This window comes from Macrotis lagotis, chromosome X (genome assembly GCF_037893015.1).
Source record: "Macrotis lagotis isolate mMagLag1 chromosome X, bilby.v1.9.chrom.fasta, whole genome shotgun sequence".
Lineage (NCBI taxonomy): Eukaryota > Metazoa > Chordata > Mammalia > Peramelemorphia > Peramelidae > Macrotis > Macrotis lagotis.
The window spans coordinates 247,641,536-247,662,567 of NC_133666.1; the positions used below are offsets into that span (position 1 = coordinate 247,641,536).

A 21,032-nucleotide genomic window follows, 5' to 3' on the forward strand; every position below is an offset into this window, starting at 1 on the left:
TCAACCATTTTTATTGTTGTTGAGTTGGGGTTTTTTCCCAGTCATGGGCAGCATAACCATATTTGATGGAGAATGCTGCACATTGGCTAAATAAATATTCTAAGATCTTCTGCTCTCATTATTCTTCCCTCTAGATAAAGTTAAACCAAAAGAAGGTATCACAAAACTTTGAGTCTGTAAAAATAATTTTGTTAAATTGATCTTATAAATATGATCAGCCATGATGAGTATTTTTCAAGCTGTTGTGATAGCCAGTGCTATGATACCCTCACACATTTGTGTAGTCTTCCTTATAATTACAAACATTTGTGAAATGTTATATAGTCTATAGTCTATGACCTTGAAAAATTCCCCGTCCCATATGGGGATTGAATTGCAAATGCTGGTTTTATTAACAGTATGCCAAATAATAATTTTTGGCATGAAAATCATGAGAAGAGCTAAAGACCAAAACAATAGCACAATTGAGTTTTCCCTGGGTGTACCCATAGGTCTTACGATTTGTCCAAATATCTTAAAATGATGACTGTAACGAAGCAGAATGCGCATAACTAATATAAAAATTGTCATTGCTTCACTGAATACTTCATTTTCTGGATGAAGAAGTTATTAGGGGAGCAATTTTCAGTCCTGATACAAAAAAATAAAGAATGAACCTGAAGACATACATTTTCTGCATGCATATATGAACTGTTTTATACATGAAAAATAATATCTAGGATGCTTTTGTAAAAATAGATTTGAGTTTTTTTTATTTTAAAATCTATCCCCAAATCACCTCTGAGGTAATATCTTAAAAGAAAACTTGCTAGTTGGTTTGTTGTGTTATCTCTTATCTGACTTACTAATCACTGATTATTTATGTTATTAGGAAAATTAGACATTTTGTGTCTCTCAAGAAACTGTGTTGTACTGCTGACAGCAATAAACAGGTACTGTATTGCATTTGTTTCATCTAGCATGGCACCACTATCATGTGTTAGTTTTTCATAGATTTTTCTCATCATTTCTTTGGATTTTACTCTAAACTACTCAATTAAAAAACCTCAGACGAAAACTCTAGTCTTTCTGACAAAATATTGCTACTAAAAATAGTTCTTCATTGCAACAATCAAAACATGAACTTTTAATTGAGTGATATCCATTCAAAAAATTGATTGTTGCATTGTTTAACCAGTATTGCATATTAAGACAACAAATTTCCAAGCTCATTATTTTCTCAGGCTACAAGTAAAATAAATAAAATTGAGTTTGTGACTAGACTACTACCCAAATCAGTTCTCCTGATAAAAAGCAGTAGCCCTTTTTAGCTCATATGATCATTTAAGAGATTTCTCTCCCCCCCCACAACTCTTGTATCAAAAACATGCCACCACAGCAAATCTCCATGTCGTTAAGGTTCTAAAATGGAAAATTTTAATTCTTTTTTGAAAATTGAATGATTTAAAAAAATAAATTCCTATAATTAAAAAAAAATTAAAGTAGTTATGCTGTTGGTCTTCCCTAATGTCCTTCTTCAGGACCTCATCAGGGTGTAGAAGTTCTTGGGAATTATGCCAGCAAAGTATGATTTCAGCTTAGTTCCTACTTGTTATCTGAGAACCAATCTTGCTAATTTGGAGAGGCCTCACTTCTAAGCTGACCTCACAGAGATTAATTTTTCAATCATACTAACTTTTTTGTGTTTTTTGCAAGACAATAGGATTAATTGACTTGTCCAAGTTAAAACAGCTAAGTAATTATTAAGTGTTTGAGGCTGGATTTCAACTCAGGTTCTAATAACTCCAGGGTCGATGGCTCTATCAACTGAGCCACCTCGCTGCCCCCATCCATTCTAACTCTCAAATACTATGTCCTAGGTCACAAAATGGTTGTAATCTACATCAGTGCAAGTTGTATCCATAATAATGAATTCACAAATCATTAAAATGATGATAGCAATGGTTTCTTAGCCTCGATTTAGTAATTTTTCTATCTCGTACCTGTATTTATGTTTGGGTACATATTTAAATATATTTATTAAAGATAATTCAATAAATATCATAAGTAAGGACTGGTATGTGGGGCATGTATTTTCTTACCTTTGCCCTCTTATAGAGCATGCATTAATAATGCACTTATAAAGTTAAAGATGGCACCTCTTTTGGAATGTGCACATAAATGTGCTTGATGAAACAATATCTACTCAAGATAGAAAATAAGCATAAACTAATGTAAAGTAGAATTAGATAATCAATTTTATCTTTTGGACAAAAATATATTGAGATTTTTAAAATATTTGTGTTGCACTATTAGTCTCTATTTAGTCAACTGTTGCTCCATTTAAATGTTGTATTGGGAAGGTTAAATGATTATTCTGGTCTTATTCTCAAGTTAGTTCCAATGATATGTTCTGATTTAAACTGTAACATACTACATGAAAGAAATTTGACATTATATGTAGAGAATTCAAGGTAAAACAATACTTTGGCTTTTTTTGGCTTTACCAGTTTTTATAAGATGACTAAATGTCCATTTATTATTATGCAGTAGAGATCGCTAAAGTATTTTTTGAGGCAGCTAGGTGGCTTAGTAGCAGAGCACTGGGCCTGAGTTCAAATCTAGTTTCACATACTTACTAGCTCTTTGATTTAATCTCCATTTGCCCTAATCCACTGGAGAAGGAACTGGCAGACCACTTTATTCTCTTTGGCAAGAAAATCCCAAATGAGGTTATAAAGAGTTGGACACAACTTATTGACTGAACAATGCAATAACAAATCAAATCAACATCCCAGATGGGACCTGAAGTGGAATTTTCTGGCAGACCAAGGATAGTGAGTAAATCATATGTCCCCAACTTGGGTCTTCTGACATTCTGCTACTTGTCTTTCAGGCTAACCCCACTCCAGGCTGAGAAAGGTTTTAAATTCCAAAGAGGAAACTTTATATTTTTAACCTTAAAGTAATAAGGAGTCATTAGAGTTTATTGACTAGAGAGAAGGGGGGAAGAAGAAATGGAATATAGTCAGGCCCGTGCCATAGGAGAATGAATCATTGCAGGTAAAGCTCAGGAAGTCCATATGTACATGGACATGTGACAATGACATTGAAAATGTCATCTGTCATTTCAGTTGGGGTAGATGTTATGAAAAACATGCAGATGAATAAGGCATGAGTCTCTTCCTTTAAAAAACTTAGTGTCTAGCAAAAGCAGAGAAGAGAGCTATATTTTGTTCATCTTCTCAAAATGGTCCCCTAATATCTTTTTCTACAGAAAACCTTTGTTGTATACAAAAGTGAGTTTGGTTTTTGAATGTGAGCTTTGTAATTGTTCACTTAGTTAGAGGAAACCATTCTCCATATAAGGCTAACCCAGAGGCCAAGTTGTCCCCATGACTTCCAAATACACAGAGTTAGATGTCATCAATGGAGATTCCAGTTCATAAATACAGTTTGTAAATGGAAAAGCTCATGTTACACCCTCATAAATGTAAAAGACAGCCCAAATAACATAACAATTACTAACTAAGGCTAAGGCCAACTGTTTCGAAATTGAGTAAGGGGCTTGGCAGCTAGGTAACATGGAAATTCTAGAATGTGTCCAGGAGTATATGATACTTAAACTCCAGAAAGGAAGACTGGAAACCAGAGATGTGAAGATTTTTCCTAATTGATTGAGCAAAATCCACAGGTCTCAAACATCCTAATTATACATTCCTAGAAAACTTAAGGGAAAGAAAACAAATTCCATACATCTTTTTATGTCTTTCTTTCCATCTTCTCTTTTTTTTTCTTCTACAATGTGAATCCTATCACTCTTTGTTATTTTCTTCTGTCCTGTCTTTGATTACTATCCTTATTTATGTAACATTTTCTTGACTACCAGCTGTGTACTTGTTTTCTACCAAACATGGAGAAAAAGAAAGTTCTGTGGGATGGGACTTGGAGCTAAACAAGTTAGACAAAACAAGCAAAGCTCATGAAACCCTGAAGAAAATTGGAAAACCTGCCTATACTGGAGGCAATCTCTTTTTGTTGTTGTTGTTTGTTTGTTTGTTTATCAACTCCTACTTTCTTGTTTAAGACAATGAGAATATAGGGAAAAGAGAAGAGAAACTGAGCTTGAAGTCAGTGTATTAAACAAAGGCTTCTCCTTAGAAGCCAACTTTGAGGAAGAAGGAGAAGGGACACTTACTTTGAAAGGTTTGTGTAGGTCCTCACTATTCTGATACAATGCTATTTAAATCAAGGAAGGGTAAGAACAAATAGTGAAATGAGTGATTGGAAAATTAAAATGGAGCTGGACAAAAGGAGTAAAAATGGGTAGTAGAGAAAATGGAGGCAATTGAGCCTCCAGAATGCATTTATTCTTGCTGTGGGAGAAACTCCTTATTTGGGGGCATAAACTCTGTGGGACCTATGGTTACTGGATGGCACCCATGTGCCTTACCCATATGGGGATATACTTGCATCCCTAATTCAAAGAATTCACAGTCTAGAGATACTATGAAAACTGCTATGTACAAACAAGATATATAGGGACAAATTGGAGAGAGTCAATAAAGAGGAAGCATTCATATTAAGGAAAGGATTCTTGCAGAAGATGAGATCTTGGCCAGAAATTAAAGGAAGCCAGGAGGCCAAGGTGAGAGGGGAGAGAATTCCAAGATAGATTTGGGGAAAAGAGAGTCTTTTTCAGGGAGCAGCAAGGAGGGCAGTATGGATGGTGACTAGTATGAAGATTAAATTGGAAGAAAATAAGGAAGGTGGGAAGGGGCTTCATAATTCCAAACAGAGTATTATATATTTGATCTTGGAATTGACTTAGAGAGACAATGTGGTCAAATCTATCCATTTGGGAAGATCAGTTTGATAGCTGAGTGGAAGATGGATTGGAGGAGGGGGAGATTTAAGGAATGGAGACCAAGTATCAGTTTATTGTCGTAGTTCAGACATGAGAGGATAGATGTTTGTACCAGGGTGGCACTATTGTCACAGGGTGGAAAAAAGAGATTTTCAAAAGGTGAAATCAACAGGAAACTCAGATTGGATATGAAAAGTTTCTTATAAGATCAGGTTGATCTCTAAAGGATTTCTGATATAGTGAGGATTTTACCCAATAAACATTTATAAAGTTTCTGTTATGTAAGAGACTCTGGGCTAGGAAATACACATATATAAACAAGATTGTTCCTACCCTGTGTAAGATTATACTCTAATAGGGAAATTAGACATGTACCTAGATATAAAGAATGAGGACAGGAATGTTCATTTGAATATCTCAGGGCTAGAAGTATAAATATGGAAGTAAAAGCAAATGACAAAGAAGGTAGGAAGGTGAGTGGATTCTAAAAGAATTTTTTTATTAATTCAGGAGTGAAGAAGGTTGCAAAAATTTATGTAGCCTGCTGGAAAAATAAATAAGCAAATTGAAGGACACAGGATATCTTGAATTTGTCTTTGGAGACAGATTATTGAAAACTGTAAACAAAGCTAATGAATTTTTATTGAGTGTTGATAATGTCCTAGCCATCCTACAGAACACACACTCAGACTGAGTTCCTTCAGTCATATACCATATATAGTCCAAGTTCATTCCATCTTCCTGTCCATGGTACACTCTGTAAACTTGCTGTGTCTCCCCAGGGGAACTGGCAGCCCTCCAACACAAGACTGAGAGTAGACAGGAAAAATGGGACTGGATGCTTTCCCAGTGCCACCTCTCCTTTTCCAAGGCTTTAAATAGGGCATCTTTACCACCTAAATTAGCCAGTGCTCTGGGAAGAGTGGAACTAGAAAGCATGAATATCCTAAATCACTGACATCATCTTAACAGACCAAAAGAAACACTCAGATTTTCTAATAATAAAGCCTTTCATTACCTCTTTAAAAAGTCTTAAATTTTTTCTGGTTTTTTTCTTTCTCCTTGTAGAAAGACATTGGAACAGGATTAGATGCCCATAATGAATAAGAGCAATACTGTCTAGAGGAAATACTGGTGATATACCTTTCTCACAACTAGTGGTCCTGACCCAAAAATTTGGCCATATTTTTACTTCCTGGGTCATGATTTAAAGTAGGGCATATCACTGTAGAAAATAACATTTTTACTTGGGTTTGTTTGTTTTTTTTGCAAGGCAATGGGTTTAAGTAGCTTTCCCAAGGCCACACAGCTAGGTAATTATTAAGTGTCTGAGGCTGGATTTGAACTCAGGTACTCCTGACTCCAGGGCCAGTGCTGTATCCACTGCGCCACCTAGCCACCCCACATTTTTACTTCTTAAGCCTCTTTACATAAAGTTTCTGTAGTTATATGTAAGGGGACAGTTTGTCTTTAGTCCACACTTGCTCAATTGTACTCCTTTCTCTTTTGTCCCCGGTGTCCTTGCTTTCCTTTTTTCTCCCCTCCCTATTAATACCAACTTTCAGGGGGCAGCTAGGTGGTGCAGTGAATAGAATACCAGCCCTGAAGTCTGGAGGACTTGAGTTCAAATAGGGCTCAGACACTCAATAATTACCTAGCTCTGTGACCTTAGGCAAGTCACTTAATCCCGTTGCCTTGAAAAAAACTCAAAATAAAATAACTATCTACTTTCAGAAAAAATATAACAAATATGTATCTTTTTGAGGATCTGACAGTCTCATTCACATTAACATAATGAACCATAGATTTTGAAATGGGGGGAGATCTTAGAGGCTATCACATATGGAGTGATGGATCAGTTGATTGATATATAGATAGAAAGAACATTTATTAAAATGTTTAAAATATCCCAGGCACAGATATAAGCAAGCAAGAGAATTCTATCCCTCAAGGAGTTTATGTTCTAATGTGGGGGAAAAGCATCTCATAAATGATTTATGAAAAGGGAATGGAGGTTGGAAGTAGCTTGGAGGTCTGGTTCTGAACAAAATAAGGGAAGAGCTTACCTATCAGCTGAAAAACAAGAGGTAGATTCCCAGTTGTGGTGGAAAGGAAATGAGAATGATAGATAAAGGTAAAGAGATGTCCAAGAAGTAACTGGGGGATGGGGGGGGATGGTGATCCAGTGTTGGGAAAAAGTCACCTATCACAATCCTGCAGGGACCAAGGGACAGAAGAGGGAAAAAAGAAAATGGGTAGATGACATAGAAGGAGGTCTATCCCAAAAGCATCACCACTTTATGTTAGAGATAAGGGAAGAGTTGACTAAGATCATGTTGTAAATAGAAAAACTAGGACTTCCACTGGACTCAGATGATTGTTTTGTTTTTCCAAAGGTGTTTGCATTTTATTTTTCATTTTATTTCATTTGGAGTTTTTGTTGTTTCTTCTTTTTTATGTTCCTTGTCTTATTTAGTATTTTATTTTTCCCCAGTTACATGTAAAAACAATTTTTAGCATTCATTTTTAACATTTTGAGTTCCAAATTCTCTCCTTTCCTCTATTCTCATCACCTCCCCAATGAGAAAACAAGAAATTCTATATGTTATACATGTATAGTCATATAAAACATTTCCATAATACTCATGTTGTAAAAGAAAATATAGACCAAAAAATCTTCAAGAAAAATAAAGTAAAAAAGTATACTTCAATATGTAGTCAGATACCATCAAGTCTTTCTCTGGGAATGGATAGGATTTTTTATCTTATAATATTGCTGTTACTTTGTTCATGGTACATTTCACTTTGCATCAGCTCAGGTAAGTCTTTTCAGATTTTTTTTTCTGAGAGCATCCTGTTCAACATTTCTTATAGCATAATAGTATTTCATTATAATGACATGTTTGTGATTTGTTCAGCCATTCCTTGGTTCATGGGCATTCTCTCAATTTCTAATTCTTTGCCACTAGAAAACAGCTGCTAAATTTTTTGTACATATAGATCCTTTTTCTTTTTTTTAACTCTTTTGGGATACAGATATATAGTAGTGATATTTCTAGGTTAAAGGGTATGCTTGGGCATAGTTCCAAATTGTTCCATAGAATGGTTGAACCAGTTCACAACTCTACTAACGATACATTGCTCATTTTCCCTTCATTCCCTCTAACATTTATCATTTTCCTTTTCTGTCCTGTTAGCTAATCTAGTAGGCATGAGATATTACCTCAGAATTGTTTTAATTAGCATTTCTCCAATCAGCAGTGAGTTAGAGTATTTTTTCAGATGACCAAAGATAACTTTAATTACATCATCTGAAAACTGTTCATATCTTCTGGTTATTTGTCAATTGGGGATTTACTCTTATTTTTATAAATGACTGTTCTCTATGTGTTTGAGATTGAGGCCCTTATAAAAGAAACTTTTTTTCCAAAGATGCTATTACTGTTTTTCCTTCCATCCTATTTCCCCACCTCCATTTATTCTATTCATTCTCTTCTTTCACCCTGTTCTCCTTAAAAGTGTTTTGCTTCTGACTACTCCCTACCCCAATCTGCCCTCCCTTCTCTCACCTCCCCCTTTTATCCCCTTCCCCTCCTACTTTCCTGTGGGACAAAATAGATTTCTATATCTGTATATGTGTGTGTGTGTGTTATTCCCTCTTTGAGCCAATTATGATGAGAGTGAAGTTCACTTACTCTCCCTCATCTCTCTCCCCTCTTCCTCAACATTGTAAAAGCTTTTTCTTCCCTCTTTTATGTGAGATCATTTACTCCACTCTATTTCTCCCTTTCTCTTTCTCCTAATACATTACTCTCTCATCCATTAATGTTATTTTTAGATAACATACCTTCAAATTCAACTCATATCTGTGCTTTCTGTGTATCTATATACTCTTTCTAACAGCCCTAATAATGAGAAAGTTTTTTTGAAAGATTTTCATCTTCCCATGTAGGAATGTAAGCAGTTGTAACATTTTTATGTCCTTTATGATTTCCCTTTCTTGTTTATCTTTTTATGCTTCTGTTGAGTCTTATATTTGAAAATCAGATTTTCTGTTCAGTGGTCCTTTCATCAGGAAAATTTGAAAGTCTCCAAATTCATTGAATGTTCATCTTTTTTCCCCTGGGTAATTGATACTTGGTTGTAATCCTAGCTTCTTTGCCCTCTAAGAATATCATATTTCAAGCACTCTAATTAATGTAGAAGCTGATAAATATTGTATTAGCCTGACAACGGCTCCATGATACTTGAATTGTTTCATTTTGGCTGCTTGAAATATTTTTCTCCTTAACCTGGGGGCTCTGTAATTTAGCTAAAATATTCCTCGGTTTTCATTTTTGGATCTCTTTCAGGAGGTGAATTGTTTCAGTGTCTATTTTACCCTCTGGTTCTAGAAGATCAAGGCAGTTTTCCTTGATAATTTCTTGAAAGATAATGTCTAGGATCATTTTTTGATCACAGCTTTCAGGTGGTTCAATAATTATTTCTCCTTAATCTATTTTCCAGGTCTTTGTTTTTTCAGTGAGATATTTCACATTGTCATCTATTTTTTCATTCTTTTGGTTTTGTTTTATTGTTTCTTGATTTCTCATAAGGTCATTAGCTTCCATTTGCTCAATTCTAATTTTTAAATAGTTATTTTCTTCAGTGAGCTTTTTGTATCTCCTTTTCCATTTGGCCAATTATACATTTTAGGGGTTTTTTTCCTTTCAGTGAATTTTTATGCTTCTTTTTACACCTGTCCACTCTTGCTAATTTTTAAGGCATTCTTCTTCTCATTGTCTTTTTGTATCTCTTTTACCATTTGACCTAGTTTGTTTTTTAAAGGTGTTATTTTCTCCAATTTTTTTGTTTCCTTTACCAAATTATTGATTCATTTTTTTATGATTTTCTTGCATCATTCTCATTTCTTGTCCCAATTTTTCCTCTACCTCTCTTACTTGATTTTTGGAATCCTTTTTGAGCTCTTCCATTTCCTGAGAATAATTCATATTTTCTTGGAAGCTTTGGAAGTAGAAGCTTTCACTTTGTTATCTTCTAGGAGTGTGTTTCTTTTTGCCATTATGATAACTTTCTATGGTCAGACTTTTTTCTGTTATTTTTTCTGTTTTCCAAGTCTTTTTCTTGACTTTAAACTCTTCGTTAAAGTAGGGCTTTGCATCCAGGGTAGAGGGCCTATTGTCCTAAACTTCAGGCATTTTGTGCAACTCTGTTTACAGAGATATTTCTAGGGACATGTGAGTATTCAATTCTTCCAAGGTGGTATGATCTAAGGAGTGGTGTTTTCCTACTCTCCTGGTCTGTGCCCTGGTCAGTGACCACAAGCACTGTTCCCTGGAACTGTGAGGAGGGTCCCCTGCTCCTATGGCTGCAAGCTCTGATATGCTAGTGCTCCTCCTCACCCAGGGACTGCCACCCAGGATTGTGAGGATGGGCAAAGCAACATGGTCCTGCCTTAGTGCTAACCCCCTGTAATCAGCTTATGACGCTGTTTGACTCCCTTGCTGTCTATGGTTTGAGAATTCTGAAAGTAACTGATATTGCTGCTTATTATGATGATTCCGTGGATCCCAAGGACTGCTCCTTTTTGGGATTGGGACTGTGCTGGCAGGACCTGTGCTGGATTGTGCTCCACTCTCCTCCAGAAGCAACCCACCTTTCCTGCTGACCTTCAAAGCTGTCTTTGGTGTCTACTGGTTTCATGAGGCTAGGATTACACTGACAGGCCTGTCTTGATTGCTGTAAGAGAATTTTTGTTCACCCACTAAGTTGACTTGGGCTGGAAAACTGTTTCACTCCATCTTTTTTGTGGGTTCTGTTTCTCAAAAATTTGTTTAGAGTCATTATTTAAAGGTATTTGAGGAAAGGTAGGATGAGTCCCGACTTTACTCTATCATCCTTGGCTCTACTCTCCTGGAATTGGTGTTTGCATTGTAATAAGGTGCTAATCTTTTGTTTGAAAAATTGGTTACCTAATTGTAGCATATCTGGTATCATTGAGTCAATTGGGACAGGGAGGTATTTGTAAGATAAGAGAGAGGGTCTGGACTCTTCAAATCATATTACCTATTTGTAAGCCCAACTTTGCTCATTTTTTTATGATGGTTATACAAGGTAGAGTATAATCATATAAGGGTGACTGGAGAAATTCAACTCACATTGAATTCCTCAGATCAATCATTTTTATGTTTTAGGTAAGTTTTAAAATAAACAAACATTCTCAGAGTAAACTGAAACTTATTCTTAAATCTACTTATCAGATAACAAATTTAGTTGAGTGGTTAGGAGTCTGGAGAAAAGAGAGAGATTGAGGAAAAGTGACCACACAGTGAGATTACTCTTTGGAAGGACCTTGAGCTCACAAGGAAAGAAAGAAAGGGAGCAAGGGAAAAAGCAGATGCCATCTGGAAGCTTTCCATTTTAATTAATTATTCTTGTTTGCTAACTTAGAGCTAAACTTAGTCATTCCTAGATTTTGAAATACTATCACAGACCTTCACATTTCTGTCTGGGAGTAAGATCCCAGTTTCTTCTTATACTTCTAGGCATCTCATGCCTTTCCTCTTGCTGTTTGCCCCTCCAAAACATCTCTTTTCTTCTGTACATATTAAAATCCTTACCCCTCCTTCAAAACCCAGTTGAAATCCTTCCTAAAGGGCAAATCACTTCATCCCTCTCCAAGTCTCAATTTCCTATTGTATAAAAATAAGGAGATTGAATTAGATGATTGCAAATGTTCTTTCTAGCTCTAAATCATGTGATCTTCCATGAAGTTTTTTCAAACTATTCTAACCCTCACTGAGGGCTCACTCCTTTTTCCCAATTCTAGTTATAGTAATGAACCACACATATCATATAATTGTCTCATGAAATTATTTTTAAATGATGAAATTAGAACAAAAATGTTCTGATAAAAGACTCTTTGGGGCTCAGAGTGATATCTTCAGAAAGAACCTTAGGAAAGACTTGACCATTCATTGTTATCAGGCTCTCACAAATCAAAGCTAGAGGCATCTACAGCAAGGGGGAAAAAGATCTTTGTCAATGAAGAACTGCAAAAGAAAAAGGCTCAGTGTTTTGAATAGAAAGAACTATGGAATCTGTTTCTAGTATTCAGATGAAACCGATATCATTCAGATATGATCCGAGGAAATTAAACTGAGTGAAAAAGCCTAGCTTCAGCAAAACAGACCCAGACTTACTAAACAAATATCAATGTAATTTATATTAACTAAATATGATCAAAATAAAAGAATGAGGTGGTAAGGGTGTAAATTCTAGGGACTCAGTACAATAGAAATTTTATACCTAAAGAAGGTACAAGATAACTGATTTATAAGGTCACTAAAAAATGACCTGAAACCTAATGAAAGACGAATCTTTACAACCAAATGGAAAAATACCTTTTTTATCCAAGGGTCAGAAACCAAGACAGAATCTGACTCATCTAAGAAGAGTTGCTAGCAGACATGAGTAGGAATTCTTACTGTTTTTTCTGTCCTGGATCCCTTTGTTGTTTATCCTTCATTCTCAAAGAAGACAGTGTCATTAGGGAGGTGAAGCCATGACATGGACATGTATTGGATTTGAACGGACCTCCAGAGCCATCTGGATCCAGTAGCCAGATATGAATCAAGACAATTAGGGATGGCAAGTGGATTGCCCAAGGTCACACAGATAGTAAGTATCAAGTTTCTGAGGTCAGATTGGAACTCAGGTCCTCCTGATTCCAAGCCAGTGCTTTATCCTCCATATCACCCAACTGGACCCCTTTAGCAGCCTGGTAAAACTTCTAAGTCCCTTCTTAGAATAATGTTTTAAGATGCATAAAGTAAAATACATAGGGAGAAAATATGTGGAAATTCAGTATCAGAATAGTTTTAAAACACAATTTTATGGATATCAGATTAAGAACCCTTGTAAAATCCTATAAAGGATACTTGACAAAGTAAGGGAATAGAATATCTAGAATAAAAATGGAAATACTCTGTACAGGTATTGAGATTCTATCCAACCTGAAAATTCCCAAATCCAGATTAGATTAGATTTGTAAAGATCTTGTTCAAGATAAACTCTGGGTAGGTTGAAAAAGGAATTGTTTGGAGAAAAGGCAGAAGAGATTTAGACCCCTGTAATCTTTGCTAAGCAGTTACATTATAGATAAGTTTAGAAAGCAAATTTCTTTGTGAATTCACCCACCTAATACATTGTGTCACTTCTTACTTGCTTCTTTTTCCTAGTTGAAAATTCAAAACTTGACCAAACAAGGGGGATAATGTAATTTTTTCCCACCAGATCTTAATATATTGGGATATCCTTGCATGGTAGTAGATTCCAGAATCCAGAGAACTAGACCAAGGAATCGTAGCAAATGGGTGTGGAGGAACTCAAAAAGGATTGAATGGATCATTGGTCACTCGCTTCAACCATCCCATCACAAAATAGAGGAATGGGACATCTGGGAAGCTTCCAAAGGATGTCAGGATAATTGGGTTAGAGTCACAGGAAATAGTTATCTTAGGAAATTAATGCAGTCTATTCAAAATAAACTCTCTTGTTCTATTTTTAACTATTTTGTAAGCAAAAATAACAATCAGCAAGAAATTCCAAGGTGATTTACTGTTTTCTATCATAATTATATTTCCCTGACCCTCAAAATATTAAAGAGAAGGAAAAAAAGAATCAGAGATGGAGGTAAATTTATATCAGTGAAATCTTATTATATTACAGATATTTGAATATCATACATATTTCATTCCAGCATCAAATTTCTTATGCCCTGAACACATTCATTTAACACTTAGAAAAATAGGCAGTAATAGAAAACTTTACAATGTCTGAGAAGAGGTCTTATTTGGGGATATACATTTCTTATTCACCCTGCTGAGAGAGGAATACATTGAATCTGGGGCGGGAAAGAAAGAGGGTATAACCTCCTTTTACTGCCCATCTAATTATTCAGATCTTCTGTGGTCCATGAGCAAATTTTGTCCTGGACAAAATTTGAGGTAGGCAAAGGTTGCATTCAATGATCTCCCTATCCCATAAATATGGAGATTGTGTGTTACATTACCAAGAATACTAGTTCTAGAGTTAGAGGAAAGGGCTTCAAAGCTCGTGACTGAAACTTATTGCTTGTGTTATTTGGACTAATCACTTTACAATCCTGGTGTAAGGTACACTATCTTTTTACGACAACTGCTTTATATCAGTTAAAATTCTATAAAGAACAATAATAGTGAGTCACTGTCTTTACGTTTATCCATTTCCTATTTATTCCAATCAGGAGTTTTTTTTTAATAAGTCAAGTTGGAGCTACCTTTATATACATGGGGGATTTTTATCTTTATCCTAACTATTTAGTCAAATTTGACTTCCACTAGTTGATAATGCAGTGACTTAAAGCTCTTTGTGGAATGTTTCTGTTTCACAGAATCCCAATAATATGGGACATAACATCCATTTAATCCAACCCGTATACCTCAATAAAAATACTTCTCCAACATATCTGACCAATGGTCATGTAGCATTTGTTTAAGGGAGGGAGCTCACCACATCCAAAAGCAGCTAATTGCATTTTTAGATAGCTCTAATAGGAAACTACCTTAGATCACATATGAATTTACTTCTCTGTAGCTTATATCCTTGACCCACTGGGAGCAAGCAGAACAACAACTAGTTCTTAATTCATGCAAATACTCAATGTAGCAGAATATTTGCTTATATTTAAACCTGCACTATTTGTAGTTATGATTATATAATTATGTTCATTGATTTCAACCCATGAATATATGTAATATAAATTGAAATAACTTAGCAGGAGTCATCATTTGTACTAATTTGAACCTGGCTATAATCAAATCCCTCTTTCACTTGACAACCCATCAAGACTCTAGTTCCAGTACTCTATCCATTGTATCACATAGGTGTTCCAGTTAATGATCCAAGTTAATGGATCCACTGACTTGTATGAACCCTTGCTCTACTCCAGCACATAAATGGAAATCATCTCTATGTTGGGCTTTTTGTTTATGCTCATTGTGAGTACTGCAAGATGAGATAAAATTTCCCTTGAAAATACTATTTCTTTTTGCCTTGGATATATGATGAAATCAATACTTTTCTTTGCATTGGTGACTTCTCATGAGCCATCCTTTAATCGAGCTGCAACTTTTTATGTTTTCAGATCTCAGTTGTAATGAGAATGATAGTAGTAATGTCACTCAGGCCTACTGGTGACATAGCAATTTACAGGGAAATGCAGTAAACATAGGTCAGATTGAAGTTACTATAGTTGTATGGAGCACATCTTTATATTTCACCTTTTTAACTTTTAAGCCAGTTTTGACTTTTATTCTTACTAGTTGATATTAAAGTTGATATTAACTCATTGGTTAAAATAATGTTTGTAGATGATCTAAAAATAATCTATTAGCACTCTCTACCCCCCTTTTCCATCATCCTGCCAGCACCAGCAGAGAATAAGAAGGAACTAAGGATCATTTTGTGTTTTGTAAGTTTTGTGGTTATCCTGGCCAATTCATTTTTTTCAGTCTTCAGAGTGGAAATACAGTCTATCATTGGGACCCAACTAAGCTTTTCTAATTGATTAAAACAAGTTAGAGTTTGTGTTTAGCTGGTGCATCCTTTAGAGATCCATAGTGTAAATAGCAATTATTTCCTGTTCTGGTCAGAAACCCTGAGCTTTTTCTCCTCCCAGATTAATTTTTTTAGTAGATAAAAGAGACCATTTTTTGCCTGATCTACTACCTAGCCTTAATCACTGAATGGACATTACCTCAGACAATCTGAGACCTGACTTAGTTTTAAAAGGTCAAGATCTCCCATTGCATTCAGAGTCATCTCCAGTCATCCTGAATCATATCTGGCCATTGGACCCAGATGGTTTAGGAGGAGAGAGTGAGATTGGTTAATTTGCACAGCCCTCTGTCTCTTAAATCCAATTACTTGCAAGTCAAGACATCATCTTCCTGATGTTATCAGTCTTCTTTGAGAACAAAGGACAAACAACCCTCAATTATATCTATACCAGACAGAGTATAGAAGCAGGACTTGTTCCTACTCTCTAATGGTGGCATTGTAGGCATCTCTGAAGAACTCTGGGAAAGAATTAGCAGAGTCGATTTCTTTCATTGCTCAGGCAAAGCATTTTTTGGTGGGGTGTCTTGCTTTTCCACATTTTGCATCAAACTTTATAGACCTCCCCCAATCCAAAGCAGTCCCCTAAGTTAAGAACCTTGAGGTGAATGAGAATCTAGGAAGTCTTCATCAACTTTTCATGTTTACAAGGTTGCTACACCACTAAATATGTATTCCTCAGTACATGGTAAGACTATTCTAAGATTCCTGTCAGTTCTAAATCTATGATCACAATAACTTCTTAAAACCAGGATGACATGCTACACTAGAAATAGGATTCATCACTAAACCAGAACCTTTCAGATATTTAGATTTTCATCCTTTCTTATGTCAGTCCTCAGGGACAGATGACCAAATGAGCCATTTCATAACTAAAGTCTTAAATGACTAGGTCCTAAGTTTGGGACTTGTTAATTTTCAGTTCTTTTTCATTGAAAGCTTATTTTTTTATACTTTTATTCTTTCTGAATATCATCAGTCAGTTCTCCAGAAGTACTTCCACACAGCTGGATCATATACACTTAGTTGTTGGGACAGATTTGACAGTCTGTCCTGACAAGCCATCACTCACTGCTTCCAGATGGTCCTTCTTTCCTGATCACTGGCCCCTTGTGAAGGTTTCAGGATCCCCAACTATGGCCTCTTGTCTGTTTTCATTAGGAGTGTCTGTCCTGCCGCCAGAACTGGGTTGGTGATGTTCCCAGACTATGCTGTTTTCTGTGATCTGCCTGGAAAAATTCATTCTGCATTTTTTCCCCTTTCTCTCTTTTAGCTTTTTTCTTTTGTAATCCTTTATTTCTCTCTTCCTGCCACCATTGGTTTAAGTCTTTGCTTCTCTGCTCCTAACCACTGAGCTTTCCTCTATTTTTTTTCTCTAGTCTAGGAATTCTTGACTTTTGTGCCATGGGCTCTTTTGCTTGTCTGATGAAACCTTATAATTTTTAAATGCAAAAATAAAATACATGAAATGCATGTTATGATAGTTAAAATAAAATGTTTTTGGAACTTGAGTTACTGTTCCAGTCTATTCTGACTCTCTATGCATCTCCAATTGTACATTCTCCTTCATCATCTTTAATTTTCTACCTGATATTTTTTTAGATTCCTTATCTCTTTCACAAGTTAAAAGTTCTTGTGCATCTCCTTTTCGTAATTCCTCTCATGCTTCTTCTGAATATGTCTTGATTTTTGAGGCAGAACAAGGATTCTGATGGTGGGCAAGTATGGCAGTATGATAACCATTATATTACATTAGTGACGTTCCATTTCAGAAAGTCTTTCTTGATAGAAATAGGAGAATTCTATATCTCTGTTTATCTGCTCAACCTGTATATTGTGGAGAGCATGCCAGGAAAGATTTTGTACGTGCGCATTTGTAATAGACAGATTTTTCTCCCCTCCAAAGTGATGAATTAAAAGAAACAAAATGACTTCACTGAATCTCAGAGATGGAAGAAAACTCAAGGCTATGCCTGAGAAAAGGGGAGCTATGGTTTTCCATCACTCCTAATTAGCCTTTGCATAGAGATTTCTAATGAAGAGGAACTCAACACCTACTGAGACCTCTCATTCTACTTTGGGTCAGTTCTGATTAATTTTCCCCCTTTCATCAAGTTAAAGTAAGACTCTGGATATCTCCCAGGTCTCATTGCCAGTTTTGCTCTCTGAGGCCAAGTAGATAAAAATCTCTCTTTTACAGATACTCCTGAAAATTGTAAATTGTTAGGTCCTCCCTCCCTGATCTCTCTCTCTCTCTCTCTCTCTCTCTCTCTCTCTCTCTCTCTCTCTCTCTCTCTCTCTCTCTCTCTCCTGTTCTCTTTTTCCTTTTATCTCTCTCCTGTTCTCTCTCTCTTTTTCTCTCCTTCTTTCTCCTTTCTCCCTTTTTTCTCTCATCTCTCTTTCTCTCCCTCTCTTCCCCAACTCTTGTTCTCTGTGTTTGTCCCTTGTTCCCTTTCTCTTCCCAAAGGCAGAGATCCATTCCTTTCATGCAAGTCTTCTCTACTCTAAGCCGTGCATCCCTAATTCATGATCACATATGTCCCCTAATTGAAATTTGAGACTGATGAATTTTTCCTCTTGTTTTATAAAACATTTTTTTGTTTTGTTTTGTGTTTTTAAGTTTTTGCAAGGCAAATGGGGTTAAGTGGCTTGCCCAAGGCCACACAGCTAGGTAATTATTAAGTGTCTGAGACCGGATTTAAACCCAGGTACTCCTGACTCCAAGGCCGGTGCTTTATCCACTACGCCACCTAGCCGCCCCTATAAAACATTTTTATCAGCAAAGATTACAAATACTACAAAAATACCCTGACACTCTTAGAGACTGTTTAGGACTATAAATTTTCTCTTTACAGATGAGGGGAGAAATCACAATTTCAGATTATTCAGGACATTAGCAAGCTGGGGAGCATTCTGAATAACAACCACATTGCTGAAGGACTTGAAATCAGCCCCAAATTCCAATTAGGGTTATTATTCATATAATGTTTAATTCATATGCTTTAAATCTATTTTTGTTTACCCCTATTCTCTACCTATCCAATTAATGCCTAGCCTTCCAAGTCCCTATGAGGCAGTGTGGTACAGTACTAGGGTATAGAATTCAGAGTCGGAGGATCTGGGCCCCAGTACAAGCTCTGCCACTTACTGATTGTGTGACCATGGGCAAGTCACTTAGTCTATTGAAACCTCAGTTTCCTATTTTGTAAGAGAGGACTGGATTCAGTGACCTCTAAGGTCCTGTCCATCTCTAAAGCTATGAACCTTTCCTAAGCTGTTTGGTCCATGCTGTTTTCCTCCCTTTCAAACTACCACTACACTCACAGTCTGTCAATCAACCAACAAGAGCCAACTATGAGTCAAATACTGAGTTTAACGCCTGGGATACAAGGACAAAAGTTAAACAGTTCCTACCCTCAAGAATTTATATTCTATAACGTGATATAGATGTAAAATATACATGGGTTTATATATATATATATATATATATATATTTTTGTGTGTGTATCTAGATATACAGATACAAATATGTTTATTTTGTGCATACATATATAATGAATATAAGGTAGTATATATTGAATATATATTTACACAGCTATGCATACATATATACCATATGTATGCATATATATATATATATATATATATATATAAAGAGAGAGACATCGAGGGGAAGAGAGAAGGAAAAGGGACACACAGAGAAGAGTTGGGGAAGAGAGGGAGAGAAAGAGGAGAGAGAAAAAGGGAAAGGAGAGAGGAAGAGAGAAAAAGAGAACAGGAGAGAGAAAAAGGAGAGAAGGGGAAGAAGAGAAAGAGAAAAGGAGAGAGAGAGAAGAGAAGAGAAGAGAAGAGAAGAGAAGAGAAGAGAAGAGAAGAGAAGAGAAGAGAAGAGAAGAGAAGAGAAGAGAATACAAGGTGGTAGTTTGGGGAGGGAGAATCTAACAATTTTCAGGAGTATCAAAAAAAGGTTTCCCCTAGAAACTCATGCTATCTTCACAAGTCATTCAATATATTCTGTCCTTTGATGTCTTTCCTAGTTTTGTTATAAGGTCCTTTATCTTGCCCATGATTGCCTTATAGTTATGTTTCTACAATCAGAGTATAAACTTTTTGAGGGCAGGATTATTATCTTTAGCACCCTATATAATACTGGGGCAACATTAGGTTCTCAGTAAATGTTTATTGAATGACTGATTGAATTTTGAAAACAAATTTTTTAAATTACTGACCTAGCAGCCTTTGAAAAGCATGAAAAACTAGCCTCAATGTCTGACCAGTCCCACCTTCATGCATACGTGGCTTTAAGATCCATATGGAGTCAATTCTAGGTGTGACCAGTCTGTGAAGAGGAGTGTTCATTGGAGTGTGAACTGTGACCACCAAAGTGCAACTTCTAAAAATGAAATTGGAATTGAAAACAAGGACTTGATTATCTTTGGGAATGATTACCAGCATTTTAGAAATGTGCATTATGCAATTGGGACATTAGCATAATGGGCGACTTATGTACTTAACGACACCTCACACATATTAGGCATTCAACAAATATTTGTCAATGTTCTAGATAAAGCCATTAGCTAAACATAACTCATCTGCAAATGCCAACATTTCTCCCCTTAGCTGTAGTGCATGTTTAAGCTCACTATTTAAAGAAAAATCTGTGGTTTTACAAAACCGCATTTGCGGCAGTCAGACTCCAAGAAGAGATAGGTTGATGCCAGCCCCTTCCAGTCATCTTTGTCCCAAGTAGATTAAAGATGTGTTTGAGGTTTAAGTGTCTGGGCTGCTCTTCACATGTGAAAATGCTCAGCCTAAGCCTTTTGAGGTGTTTTTCCAGAAGTGATAAATTTACACTGTACCATCTATATTTTCTTGCCTAGTTTTCCATATGACTTTACCATGCACATTTCCAAGATGATTGGCTGGGGACAAGCATGAACTCCATGGAATTGGAATCAGTTTTTCCTTAATGTAAAATTACTTATAGATACCTAAACTGACACCACCACTCTTGAAACTTTCTCAGAGGTCATCAATAACCAATTCAATCCAAAAGGCATTTATTAAATTTTTTCTTTAAATGAAGAATTTTTTTAGGGACTAGATGGGCTAGATGACTCAGCAGATAGATGTAAAATCAGGAAGACTTACCTTTCTAACTTTCTAAGTTCAAATCTTGCCTCATTCACTTAGAAGGCTATGTGACCCTGAGCAAGTCATTTAACCCTGTTTGCCTCAGTTTCTTCAACTGTAAAATGAGCTGGAGTAGGAAATAGCAAGCCATTCTAGTAGCTCTGCCAAGAAAATACCAAATGGGGTCACAAAGAGTTGAACAAGACTGAAACAAATGAACAACAAGGGAATTAAAAAGTCAAAATGAAAAATAACTTGTGCCTTCATGGAACTTACAGTTTCTTGATTGTAAACGGATAAGATTTCAGAAATGGAGTAGCCCTAACAACTAAGAAGAGGTTCCCATAAAGAATAGTTATGTGAGCTTTCTAATGACAAACTCTAGCAACTTTTC

At 36.0% G+C, this 21,032-nt stretch overlaps 1 protein-coding gene across 2 annotated transcripts in view; it reads left to right on the plus strand.

Annotated features, from left to right (window-relative positions):
• Window positions 1-21,032, plus strand: part of PDE8B (phosphodiesterase 8B) — a 312,928-nt gene that overhangs the window by 222,467 nt on the left and 69,429 nt on the right. For both annotated transcript variants that reach the window (XM_074202145.1, XM_074202146.1), the window contains one exon: window positions 872-932. In XM_074202145.1, the coding sequence (XP_074058246.1) occupies window positions 872-932 (61 nt within the window). The remainder of the gene's footprint in view (window positions 1-871; window positions 933-21,032) is intronic.